At 40.0% G+C, this 14,522-nt stretch overlaps 1 protein-coding gene across 1 annotated transcript in view; it reads left to right on the top strand.

The window, feature by feature from the left end:
* Nucleotides 1-14,522, top strand: part of GABRB1 (gamma-aminobutyric acid type A receptor subunit beta1) — a gene marked incomplete at its 3' end in the record, with an annotated part of 364,005 nt that overhangs the window by 347,513 nt on the left and 1,970 nt on the right. The window contains exons 6-8 of the mRNA XM_079773708.1: nucleotides 602-739; nucleotides 837-989; nucleotides 3,888-4,132. Of these exons, the coding sequence (XP_079629834.1) occupies nucleotides 602-739; nucleotides 837-989; nucleotides 3,888-4,132 (536 nt within the window). The remainder of the gene's footprint in view (nucleotides 1-601; nucleotides 740-836; nucleotides 990-3,887; nucleotides 4,133-14,522) is intronic.

The raw sequence follows: 14,522 nt of genomic DNA, 5'->3' as shown, positions 1-14,522 counted from the left end.
AACAAAAAAGGTCCATGGGAGATACTTCTTCTTTCAGGCCAATTGGTTTGTTTCTATCTCATGGACACTGTGAATTTTTTAACTGATCTGATTCTGTGATAGAAAGGCGCTTTTATGGCTATGAAGAGAGAAAGGTCCAAATGATCCTGAAAGCTCATTTCCTTCTTCCTTGGCAGGGAGCAGACTCAGTAGATCTGAGTTAAGTGGATAGAAACACAGGCTGGTCCCAGCTGCTGGTTCCTAAGGCTATGCCTTTCTGACCGGACCCACCTCTTCCACCCGGGCTTCCATTATCACACAGTCACATAATCAATCACACAAATGTCCATTCGATTCTATAAAAAGAACAGCATTGTAGGCATGGCTCATCTCTACTAGAATCTCAGCCACAGTGCACTCAGCCCCCTGTGATGAGCCTAAGCTGTAGAATAATGAGAATTGGGGGAAATTTGCATTTCACTACAACTCTACCTAGAATCCCGATTTAAAGCACAGTCATCTTACCATCGCTTGCTGGGAATTGTGTCTTCAGCTCCCAGTCTTCAAAATGAACTCCTAGACCCACTGGAATCTGTTAACTATGCTATATTCTTGGTTTCAGATGGCTATACCACTGATGACATTGAGTTTTACTGGAATGGAGGAGAGGGAGCAGTAACCGGAGTAAATAAAATTGAGCTTCCTCAGTTTTCAATTGTCGACTACAAGATGGTGTCCAAGAAGGTGGAGTTCACAACTGGTGAGGATGTTTCCTCCAAAATGAACTGGAGCACTGTCAAAGAGAGAAGATGTTTTCAACCAAGTGATGATCTGATTGTTTTTCTTTTTCAACTCAGGGTCATATCCACGACTATCACTAAGTTTCCGTCTAAAGAGAAACATCGGTTACTTCATTTTGCAGACCTACATGCCTTCCACACTGATTACAATTCTGTCCTGGGTGTCTTTTTGGATCAACTATGATGCTTCTGCAGCCAGAGTCGCACTAGGTAATGCATTGCCAGCACCACAGAGAGCTGGTGGGATTTAGCTTTAAACAAATAACCAGTGTTTGGAATTATAGGCAAGGGTCTTCTCTCATAGCAATCCAAAGAATGCAATTAACATGAGTCCTTGATGATAAAGCACCTGAGTGTAAACTCTTACAGAGTGAATGTTTTACAATGCCATACCTTTTCAGCATTTTGCTAAAAATGCTGCTCTTAAAAAAGGATCCTGGAGTATGTTCAATACTATGTGTTTCTTAGAGTATTTTTTAAATTCTTATTACACTAATTTTTACTAACGGTGTGATGATTTTCTCTTCAGTCCCTACTTTTTGCAGTGGAAAATATTTATAGTGCATTATTCTCAAATAGATTTGAAGAAAGCTAGATGTCATGACTATTACCAAGCTATGTTGAATGTTGGGAAATACTCTTTCTCGAACATTAACTAAAGTTAAATCTTATTGATCTGAGTCTCCCTTAAATGGAGCTCATCGTACTTGAGCAAGGCACAGATAATTCATCAGCTGTATTAATGAGCTAGGCACAGATAATTCACAGCTCTATTCTGTGATCAGCACAGAATGAAAATGGTTTCCATCCTGGGGGAAATTTTCAGAATTAATCTTGCCATGGCTGAGTAGTTGCTGCAAGCTGTAAGGCTATATTTGAGACTTTAAATGGTTCCTTGGAAAGTTAGAATGTATAGTCTATTTGATGAATCTGAGCATATGTGGATCTGTCTCATTGTTTTATCATAGAGCCATTTCAATTACCACTTTCTGGGGCTTATTCACACACACAAACAAACACACACACACACACACACACACACACACATGTGCGCGCGAGAGCATAATTTCTGACTAAGCTAACATACATCTCTTCTCTTCTGAGATTACTGAACTGGTAAGATGATCAGCATACCCTATCATACCTAGATTAATTGTCATCTCTACAGTTTATTTCTAGTGGCTGAGTACATAAAGCTCATAAAGTCAAGTGCTGACAGTCCCTTATTAACCTTTGAACATTCCAAGACTAAGAAAAGGAAACTAATAGTTTATTACATTATATGTATGTAGCTGCATGTTATTTTAATGTGAATATGAATATATGTGCTATGGTTAAGGAAAACTTACTGAATGATGTACATAATAACAGCTACCGAGGTCATCAATTGTGGTTCTCCCTACACTTCTATCCTCAAAGTTAATGATATTTTGATTAGAGATGTCAGCATATAAATATGCTGACTTAACCTGTACTTTGAGATGTAAAACCTATGGTATTTTAATACTTATCTAATTAGAAAAGGCATTCATTTACTAACCCATCTTGATTTAAAAATTTAAACCAAGGAGTGAAAGCAGAAATACAATTAGTGGATTTGTAAATGAATTGTTTGTTATTAGCTAGAATTATATTAGGTGAAATTTAAAATTTTATTCAAAAGTAAGACCACTCATGATGGTATTTCATAATATTGCAGCACAATTGAGCTCATCACCCATCTAAGCCATTTAAATTTTTGTATGGTAATCTTGACTACCTACTTTATCTGTTCTCCTAATGTTGAATAGTCAAATCAGGGAACCTATCTAGAATAACCTAATTAGCAAATGACTACTAAACTATTTTTCCCCTTTTCATTTTCTACCTTCCATACCTTTTCTACGTTCCCAGCTTTTCTTTGTAATATTCAACTCATATTTTCTGTCTTTATTTTTAAGGACTGCCATCAAGTTTCAGGTGTTGTTTTTTTAATCTCTGCTTTTATTTTAAATGCCTTTGTTTAACAGCTCCTTGCTTTTTTTGTCCCTGGCTGTGTGATCTACACTAAAATAATCTCAGAGTTTATCTTTATTCAGCTATAAAATGGAAATAATATACCTGCCCTATCATACTCAGGAAGGTCTTATAACAGCCAAATAAGATAATTCATAATCAAGTGTATAAAACTATAAACACTATACAAATGTATAATATTAGTATTACAGCACAAACTATGTACATGAGATTCCAACTTCTTTTGCACTTCTTATTTTTTCCAATTACCATTTCATCAATACCAAATACTTATTGTGCAGCCACACAAACATTATATAGTTAAGAATGCTATATTTAACAAAGTCGAAAATGTGTAATCTTCCCTTTAAGATCTCATAGCCTTAAACTTCTTTAACAAATCCAAATTGAATTTTTTAGGAAGTCTTTTCTTGGCTCCAAGGAACTAATTCATTCTAGGTTCTGGAATCAAGAAACTAGAAGTAATATTTGAAAATCCAATGCAACAAGATTTTATTATATCTAAAAAATACATAAATCAAGTGCTTAATGAAAATCGTGAATTTCTTATGTGCTTCTTTTAGTGTTGTCTCTATCAGTTTATTTTAAAATGTAATACTGACCTTGTGATCTAGGTGCATCACAGATTCATGGAATGAAGTAGGTTTCCTCAAACTGGTCACCAACTTTCAGCTTGGTAGTGGCTGCTGTGGGGATTAGTATCACAAAAACAGATTTAAAAGGGAGATAAGATGCTGAAAGAAGAAGAAAGATGTAACATATAATAGAATGAGGGGTATTTGACATTAGTCAATACGCATATCAATGAGATTTTGATATGCCTTTCTATCTACTTGTCTTTTTTCTTGGTGCATTATTTTTAATGGTTTTTAACTCTCCATTGGTGCCACATCCCACTTTATGATTTGTTCGTGGACTATGTAGGGAGTCTGTAGTTTTGTATTTAAAATGTTTGCCCTTTCTGCCCAGTGGTTTATTGCATTACCGCCATCATTCTCGGACTTCAATAAGGGAATGGCATCTGTCCTCTCAATCTTAAAAAGGGCAACTTAACAAGTGCATTCAGCTAAGCTGTCTCTTTCCGTCTCATAGGAATCACCACGGTGCTGACAATGACAACCATCAGCACTCACCTCAGGGAGACCCTGCCAAAGATCCCGTATGTCAAAGCAATTGATATTTACCTGATGGGTTGCTTTGTGTTTGTGTTCCTGGCTCTGCTGGAATATGCTTTTGTAAATTACATCTTCTTCGGAAAAGGCCCCCGGAAAAAGGGAGCTGGCAAACAAAACCAGAGTGCCAATGATAAGAACAAACTGGAGATGAATAAAGTCCAGGTAATGTATTAAATATTTCTAAGCCTTATCTGGTTTAGATAGAGCGTTGGCCTACAGATTGAAGGGTCCTGGATTCAATTCTGGTCAAGGGCATGTACCTTGGTTGCAGGATCCATCCCCGCCTCGGTTGGTTGGGGTGTGTACGGGAGGCAACCAATCCATGTGTCTTTCTTTCCCCCTTCCACTCTCTCAAAAATTCAATGGAAAAATATCCTTGGGTGAGGATTAATATTCCTAGCAATAATCTGAAATTTAGCAGCAGCATGGTGCTCAGGGCTCCCACAACAGAAAAAAAAAATGTTAGTTTACCTTTAATAAGGCTCAAATACTCCTTCATTTTCCGTAGTTGAGAACTGAGGATGGAAGAAGTTAGGTTGATGTTTACATATATTAATATCACACCTGGACCTAAAATTCAACCTCAAGTTCATTATTCTTTATTCTAAACTACATAGTTGTAAAATTATATGCAAAAGAATAATTCCAGGTCTACTTGATAAATCAATGAGAACTAAAGTGGATAAGCACTGTACTCTGGAAGCGGAAATGAGACAATAGAGCACAGTGGTCACAAACACAGATTGGAATCAAATTGCTTGTATTAGATTCCCAGCTCTGCCAGTCACTGGCTTTATAACTTCAGGCCAATCAACCTGTGTAACTCCTCATCTAATGTCAGTTCTCAATGTCATCATCCATAAATGGAGACGATTATGGCATACCTATATCACAGACTTGTTATAAGGACTAAATAAGGTGTTTTTTTAAGTTCACTATTTAAAACAAATCCTGGAACATAGTAAGTACTCAGTAAGTATTAGCTATTATCATTATATACAAGATATTGCCACTCTTTTTCTTTTGCTATTTATTGGTAAATCTTATGACTTATACTCCCAGTGGGTGAAATTGAATTAAAATTAATGCACTGTTTATTCTTTTAAAATATATCTGTAATCTCGTCTTCTATGCTATTTTTACTGGAATCAGTTTTAAATGATGTACATTGGAATACTGTATTCACTACAAATTGTTTTCAAGACAGCACACAGGCGACAACTCAAATATCCATTCATTTAACCAGTGTTCTGAGCACTGCTCTGAATGAGACAAAGTTCCTTGCTCTCATGGAGTTTAGAGTCCAACGTGGGAAGACCGGCAATATACACACAAATCAGCATTAAGAGGATAATTTCAGGTACAGGGATGTGCTATGAAGAAAGTAAAAACAGTAATGGGGATGAGAATGGTTTGGTTCAGGTTGAGGCAACAGGGGACTTTAATCAGGTAACTAGGAAGTCATCTTTGAGAAATTATCATTTGATCTGAGAAATAAGAAGCAGCAACCATACCCTGTTCCATGTAGGCAAAAGAAATAAGACCGAGATTTTATAAAGTACTGAGAGAAAAACCAATGTAGTAAGAGCACAGTAAGTGAGAGAGAAAATAGACTATGAAATGTGGCTGGAGAATCAGGCAGAAGACAGACTATGAGTCTTCAAGGTGTATCTTCATGCTCTTTCGTAGGATCTCAAATTTGGACAAACACTGCCAGATAATTAGAAAGTTATAAGCAAAGAAAACATGCAGATTCAGCCACATGGTCAAAATTCAAACCAATGCATTCAAATAAATTTTTATTTTTGTGTGAAACACTAAATTCAATGCTAACGGAGAAGGAATAGGCATGATACTTGCCCTCGAGAATCCTCTAATCTTGCTGGGAAAGAAAAGTATACTCCTATGAGGTGATTGGATTATAAAATGAGCCCGGATGGCATTTATTTTAAGGAATATATCTGAAAGGAAGAAGCTTCCCACTGTCTGATTGCAGCCCTAGTAGCTTTAGAAGTATTTCAGCCGTAGTTTTCAAGGCCACCTCTCTTCTATTCCCATCCCCATCTCAGTTGTCTTGTAACTCTATTAGCTAGTACTCTGCATAGCTTGGAATGTGTGTTAACTGATACATCATAAAGAAATGCTTACATAAAGTGGCATAGTAGAACTGGTAGGAAAATTCAGAAGATATGAACTGGGTAGACACTTAAAAGATAGATAGAACTGTGAAGGTACAAAGGAGAAAATGCCCTTTCAATTGGCTAGAAAAGCAATGTTCTATAGAGAGAAATTAAATGAAAAGGTCAAGCAAACTGAAATCTATTTATTTCAATAAAATAAAAAGATTATAAAACAAATTTTAACCAATTTTGTGAGGCATTTGCCATGATTCCAGACCAGGATATGAGAATTTTCTAAGGTGCTAAGGAAAAAATAAAGGTAGGAAAAAAAACTTAATATATCATATCATATCATATCATATCATATCATATCATATCATATCTAGATGTATAATATATATTGCTCTGAAGAGAACTTACTGACTGGCTAATAAATAATTTAAATGTTCCCATCTAGCTAAGCCAGCTGGGTCAGTTGGTTGGAGCATCCTCCTATACATCAAAAAGGTTGTGGGTTCAATTCCTGGTCAGGGCACATTTCTAGGTTGCAGATTTGATCCTTGATCAGGGTGTGTATGGGAGGCAAATAATTGATGTTTATTCTCATATCAATGTTTCTCTCTCTCTTTCTCTCACTCTCCCTCCCTCTCTCTCTCTCTCTCTCTTCCTCCCTCTCTAGTATAATATATATAATATAAAAATAATGAACTATTAATACATGCATCAACTTGGATAGCTCTCAAGGGGATTATGCTGAGTATAAGATTACATATTATATGGTTCTATTTATCTAACACTCCTGAAATAAAATTATAAAGATGGAGAACAGATTAGTGGTTGCCAGGAGTTAGTGATGGGGAGAAACTGGGTGAAGGGTACATGGAACTTCTCTGCTATTTTTGAAACTTTACAGGAATCTACAATATTTTTTTAATGGTTAAAATAAAGACCAAAGGAAAAGATTAATAAAATACATGAAGAGATGGTGAGTGTCAGGAGAAAAATAAAAGAAACTATAACAAAGAACCAATGAAAATTATATAATTGAAAAAGAATTAGATGGATTAGCACCAGATTTTATCAGCAGAAGAAAGAATTAGTAAAATTGAAGACAATATTGGCCTTATCTCAACTTTTCCAATGTACCAGTTCTTTCCATAAATGCTACTACCTCAAGGGATGCCTTAACTGACAACCTTCTGTTAGTTTACATTAGGTATCCTTACTATTCATCCTCATGGCTTCCTGTGCTCTTCCTCCATGGGACTTATCACAATTATCTATATAATAAAAGCCTAAGCGACCGTTACAGCAGAACAACCAAAATGACTGGTCGCTATGATGCACACTAACCACCAGGGGGGCAGACGCTCAACGCAGGAGCTTCCCCATGATGGTCAGTGCCCTCCCACAGCAGGAGCACCGCTCAACCAGAAGCCGAGCTCGGGCTCACGGTTGGTGAGTGCAGCAGCAGTAGTGGGAGCCTCTCCTGCCTCCACGGCAGTGCTAAGGAGCAGCGAGCAGGCAGGTGGTAAGGAGCGAGGGCTCCCAGACTGTGAGAGGGCGCAGGCTGGGCTGAGGGACCACCCAGCCCCAGTGCACGAGTTTTGTGCACCCCACCTCTAGTGAGTATATGTTTATCTGTGTAATTATCTTTTAATGTCTAACCCATTAGAGTACTAGAGGCCTGGTGCACAAAATTCGTGCATGGGCGGGGGGGAGGGTGTCCCTCAGCCCGACCTGTGCCTTCTCGCAATCCGGGACACCTCGGGTAGGATCCCTAGGCCTGGCCGGCGATCAGAGTCTATCAGGGCTTTCCTTCCCCCAGCTGGTGGAAGCTGGCCCTGCCCCTGCCACTTGCCATCTGTGTGGTGCTGCCCCCCTTCCTGCCACTGGTCGCCTCCCTCTGCAGGCGACAGGCGTGGGGTGCAATCACTTGGCTGGCCTGGGCCTCCCGTTATGGGGCGATCAATCGTGGGGTCCCCAGATCTAATTGCCGCTCAGAGGGAGGCCCTGCGCACCCAGCCAGGGCTATGCAATCAATCGCCATGCAGAGGGAGGCCCTGCCCACCTGCCGCAGTGCCGCTGGTCGGGTAGCCTGGGCCTCCCTCTTTGGGGCAATCAATCACGGAGCCCCCCCCCATTGATTGCCCACAGAGGGTGGCCGGGGCCTCCCTCTGAGGGGCAATCATGGGGCAATGGCAGGGCCCCCCGACGAAATGCATTGCACCCGCCTTAGCTGGCCTGGTGCCAGTGTGTGTCATAGCGTGGACATCCAGAAGGTCGTCTGGACAGTTGTTCTGCTGTTCAATCGTTCAGTCAATTTGCATATTACGCTTTCATTATTATAGATAAGCTTCCCAAGGGTAGGCACTCTATTATGTTTATTGTTCTTTCCTGGAACAGAGAAAATACCAAATAGTAACTGTTCAAGACGAGTTCTTAGATATCACACAAGGTGTTAAGTAGTACATCATAATGTCTTATAAAATCCTTATACTAGTATAGTCATAAAAGTAAGAAAAAAAGACTAGAGTCCCCTTTAATTTCTGCCCTTTCTTACTGTTTCTATCGCTTTGATTTTTAACATTTCCTAAAGATGTTTTATATCAATCTCTGCTATTCTTTTGGAATCACAGTGTCATATGACTTCAGATAGATACAATCTTTAAAGGAGTGTCACGGCTCAGATTTTGTAACCGTCTTCACATTTGGATGGAATAATAACACAGTGTTTCCATCTCAGGCAACTTATAATCATCCCTGCAGCTGCTCAGTTTTTCCAGATCCCAACTTCCGTGTCCTCTTCTAAAACCAGGGGCTCAGACAGTGTGCCCATAACAATATAAATGTATTACTTCACCTGTTCAGTGTATCATTTTCAGGAGTGAGGATAATAATGCAACCTGTGTGGTATTTAAAAATGTTACCCCCTGGTTGAATTTTAAAAACCAGAAAACATTAGATTTTTCCTTTCATTTAATGGTTGGTTGATACTTTTCTTTCCTTTTAGATACTTGTACACAGTTGAATTCAAATGACATATGTGCTGTGGTCCCAGCGAATTTTCATCTGAGGGCTCCCTAATATTTGCCTTGGTACCCCGGAGCATAGAGTGGCATTGATCATTTATTACACGTTACTTTTGATGGCCTTGGCTGGGCAGTCATGTCAAGGGGTAGCTGTACTGAAACCTCAGAAGTGCTTGCTTTTTCTTGATTTATTTTGCCGCCAGCAGCACTGAAGCATCTTTTTATATGAGTACAGATGCTGAATCCAGACATTAGGAGAGTTTCAGCCTCCAAGGTGATAACGGCTGTAGATTCATGAACCCCTCAGGCATCATTTGAAACTAGAGATGGTATTTAGAGTTTTGAAAGACACATTTCACAATACAATGAGACGGTGAGGAAGCCACTTCTGGTTCTGTGCCACTTTTATCCTAATCTGGAACATATATGGTTGTATCTACTGGCCTTATTGCCTTCCCATTTGCCAACAGATCAGCCTAAGATTAAATGGTTGTTACATGGATGATCTTTGATCAGAGATAGATTCGAAATCGTTTTAAGTCAGGGAGGACATGGGTAGGATCTACCAAATGGGCATTTGCAACCCCAGAAGTAAAAAACAAAACAAAACAGAATTTTCCCTTAAAATTAGTTATTGATACTGTAATCTGGACTCTTTTCTCCCATTTTTATTCTCTGTGGTGAGTCATCTACATTTTAGACACCTACACTTCTAGACAAATTTGTAAATGTAAATCAGCTTTGTGTTATGACTAATTCCAAGGTACAAAGTGTATATGAAAGTAAACAGCTCTCTCCTTAAGTCTAGCTTGCAACAGCTGGATATCTATACTAGCCTTTGAGCCTAGGCCCAGGGCCCCACATCACTGCATCTCCCTCAAGCCAACTAGGACACTTCCCTCAGCCTTTGATGAAACTTTAACTATTCTGACTAGCATCTTGAATTGCAGATAAATCTGTGTTGACAGTTCATGATCTTTGGTCCTCAAATCCCTGCCCAAATCTGACTTGGTTCACTTTTTGTTTTTCAGCCTTTGCTGCTTAGTCCTATCTAATTTTGACAGTCAAATGTTTTTAATAATTTCCAAGTCTACCTCTCTCTCTCTCTCTCTCTCTCTCTCTCTTTCTCTCTCTCCCCCTCTCAAACACACACACACACACACACACACACATCTCAACTATCTCATCTCATCTGACTCTCTCATTTTCTATCTAGTGTCTATTGCTTATTTTCTTCTACACACAATTAGGATTATTTTGGTAAACAAGAAAGAAATCAAACTTCCTTAACTGGCTTAAGAAACAGAAAGGGAGAGGAGGAATTTTGAGCCAGTATAACTGATAGGTTCACATGTGGCTATATCCACACATTCAAACGGTGTCATTAGAGAGTACCTCTCTTCATCTCATAATCCTGCTTTCTTTTATATTGGCTTTATTTACAGTAGACTCTTCTCACATGGTCACCCCACAAAAGTACTTTCTTACATCAAATAATTACACTTAAAAAGTCCTAGCATAGAATTATATTCGCAGGTCAAAATTAATTCCTCTGACCAGGAAGATGAAAAACATGAAAGGCTCACATTGACATGAGGGTCCCTGAGGCTCACCTCAATAACATGCACCAAAAGAATGTCAGGGCAATGTTTTCAGGAAGGTGGGATAGTATCAGGTAAGTCAAACCAATAGGCATTCACCACAATCTATCTCAAACTCTCTGCCTAGAGGAAAAGATCCAGACTCCTTAATGTGGGACTCAAGGTCCACCACGGTTTCATTCTGCTTTCTTCTTTTGCCTCATTCCTTCTCCCTCTCCCCTTCACCAACAACATTTGGCTCCAGAATTAGAACATAATTTTCCCAAATTGCCATGTTTTCACTCTGTGGAATTTTTGTTTTGGCTTGTTGCCCAGATTCACCTCTTGACTGATGTTTTCCCTCATGCCTCAGGCTGAGTTGGTGCGCCTTCTACAGTTTTGCAGAAGTCCTGGGCCACTGAAACTCAAGCAGAGCTCAGAGAGATGGCTCCAAGTCTAAGTTTCAGCGTTCCATATTCTTCAGACATTTATCAGCCCCTCCTTTGGAGTATCTCAGGCTTGGTTCTGGAAGAGCAAGGGGAATATACAATGATGAACAGCAACAGCAACAAAAAAGCAGCTGTTCGCCTAGAACTTACATTTCACTTGAGGTCATCAACAAATGTGTAGATACATGATCTAATGGTAGATGATGATCATTGTGGTGACGAAAATGATGGGAAGCTAGCCAGGTAACAACCTGGGCAAGAGCACTCCAGGAGAGAGGGAATAGCAGGTGAAAAATACCCTGAGGACTTAAGGCATCAAGGGTCAGCCAACAAAGGACAATATGACTGGAGCAGAGAGTTCAGGGGGCAGAGTGGTAGGAAAGGAGGGTGGAGGTGCCTGCAGGAGCCAAATCACAGGGTGCTTTGTGGATTCAAATGGGAAATATGGGTTTTAGTCTATGTCTTGGGAAGTAGCTAGAAGATCCAAATAGAGGAGACATGATCTCTATTGCATTTTAAAAGGATAACTCCTTTTCTAGAGAAAAGACTAGAGAGCTCACTCCTGGAAAGAGAAAGATCAATTATGCATCAAGAGTTGACAGTGGCGATAAGTGGTCAGAATCTACTTCTCCAAAATAGAGCCATTAGGATCTGCTAATACATTGAATGAGAGAAACAAGGGAAATAAAAAGATCCAGGATAAATGTGTCTACCTGAGCAATGTTCTGGAAAATGGGCAGTTGTTTCATTTTATCTTCATATATTATCTTCTCTATTTCTTGAATAATATATGCAGTGTTTAGGTTTATGTAAGTTTATGCTTAACCTTTCATTGCTTCTAGAAATATTAAAGTTCCCACTTCTGCCTGTCGTTCTCAAGACAAGTAAAGAGACATGTAAATCATCTCCAGCAAAGCCTCTGATTTCTTTTGCACCCCTCCCCCACAAAAAAATTTTTTTTTAGGAATTTGAGACCAAGGGATTGAGGGTGGGCACCCCTGGTAAGAACAAATGAGTCACAGCAACAGCGTCAATGTGGTGCATTTTAGGAGTGGGATGGGCAGATGGAAGCTGGGCTGTGTGGCTCTCTGTTCTCTGCAGGGGAAGCGGCCATTCCCCTGGACAGCTGCGTTGTGTAGACTACAGGCTTCCGGAGGGCAGCTCAGTCTGTGGCCAGCATCACTTCACTCGGCTTCCTGCTCTGTACTTCAGACTCACTTAGTGAATATGAATCTAATTGAATCGGTTAGCAAGAAGGAAATGATTTTCTGTTTGCAAAGTAGATTGAGCCTGGAGGTATTTCTCAACGGGGCTTTAAAACTGCCACTGAAAACAAGATTATATTTTATTCCAATTACACTGAAATGAGTTCTGCTATGTTTATATATTTGAAATATCCGGAACAATTATATTCAGTGAGTGGCAACATTTTTCACAGCCTAAGGCACTGTTTAGGGGATATTGTTAGGCAGAGAGGAGAGGATGAGAGAGACAGAGAGTGAGAGGGTGGGAGAAAGGAGAGACCCCAGCTCGAAAATGAATGGCATGTTTGCATAGGGTTTCCATTGAGGGATAAAACACAGCCATCAGATCAAAGTTTTATGGATTTTAGACATTTAAAAATCACCCTTATGTCGAGGGTGGGGGTAAGGGGGAGAGATCAACCAAAGGACCTGTATGCATGCATATAAGCCTAACCAATGGACACAGACACCAGGGGGGTGACGGAATCAGTGGAGGGGGGTAGTGGGGGCGGGGGATAAGGACACATATGTAATACCTTAATCAATAAAAAAAATTTTTTTAATCACCCCTATGAATTTTGCCCTACCCTTTCTATCACTCAGGGTTCTCCAGAGAAAGGAAACCAACAGAAACAGAACAAACTTACACACCAAAAAAGATTTATTTTAAGGAATTGGCTTATGTGGTTGTGGAAAACACCAAGTCCAAAATCTATAAGGCAGGCTGGGAACTGGGGCAGGATGCTACGTTACAGTCATGAGGCAGATTTTCTTCTCGTTGCACAACTTCAGTTTTGCTTTTTTTTTTTCCTCTGGCCAGTTCTATTTAAGATGTTAAGGTTTCACATAGTTTTTATTTTATTATATTTTTATTGAAGTATAATCATCATACAACATTATATGAGTTTCAAGTGTATAAAATAATGATTCTGTATTTGTATATATCATGAAATCATCACAAATCTAGTTAGCATCCATCACCAGACATATTTACTGAATATTTTTTCTTATGATAAGAACTTTTGTGATCTCTCATAGCAACTTTCAAATATGCAATACAGTATTAGTAACCATAGCTGCCATGCTGTACATTTCATCCCCATGACTTATTCTATATAATAAAAGGCTAATATGCAAATTGACTGAATGGGGAAATGACCGGTCACTATGACACACACTGACCACCAGGGGGCAGATGCTCAATGCAGAAGCTGCACCCTGGTGGGTCATTGCACTCCCACAGGGGAGCACTGCTCAGCCACAAGCTGGGCTCACAGCTGGCGAGCACAGCGGCAGTAGCAGGAGCCTCTCCCACCTCCGCAGCAGCACTAAGGATGTCCAACTGCTGGCTTAGGCCCGCTCCCCACGGGGAGCAGGTGGGGAGTGGGCCTAACCTGTCAGTTAGACATCCCCCGAGAGCTCCCAGACTGCCAGAGGGTGCAGGCCGGGCTAAGGGATCTCCCCTCCAAGTGTATGAATTTCGTGCACTGGGCCTCTAGTTTATTTATAACTGGAAGTCTATCTTTTGACTCCCTTCACCCATTTCATCCACCTCCCATCCCCCCACCTCTGGCAATTGCCAATCACTTCTCTTTATGTGAGCTTGGGTTGTTCTGTGTTCTTGGCTTTTTGTTTTTTGTGTAATCATTTGGTATTTGGTATCTGACTTTCTCTGTCTGACTTATTTCACTTAACATAATATCCTCAAGGTCCATCCATGCTGTAGTAAGTGGAAAGAGTTAATTCTTTTTTATGGCTGAATTATATATATACTAGAGGCCCAGTGTATGGATTTGTGCACATTGAAAGGAAATTAATTAGAAGAAATATTTTAGAGGCCAAGGAGGGACCGTGGGAGATTGGCCAGTTGGGGAGGGGCTGTGGGAGGGCTCCAGGGCATGTCCAGCCAATCTTGCCCAGTCCTGTTCAGCCAGACCCCAGCAGTAAGCTAACTTACTGGTCAAAGCATCTGCCCCCTGGTGGTCAGTGCACATCATAGCGACTGGTCGAACAGTCAGACACTTAGCATATTAGGCTTTTATTATATAGGATAATTTATTTATTCATCCATCCATCCATGGACACAGGTTATTATAGTAAACTAGAGGCCTGATGCACAAAATTCAC

The sequence above is a fragment of the Cnephaeus nilssonii genome (assembly GCF_951640355.1).
Source record: "Cnephaeus nilssonii genome assembly, chromosome: 1".
In the NCBI taxonomy this organism is placed as follows: Eukaryota; Metazoa; Chordata; class Mammalia; order Chiroptera; family Vespertilionidae; genus Cnephaeus; species Cnephaeus nilssonii.
The sequence above is the reverse complement of the archived record's forward strand: the minus strand, read 5'-3'. Positions and strand labels throughout refer to the sequence as shown.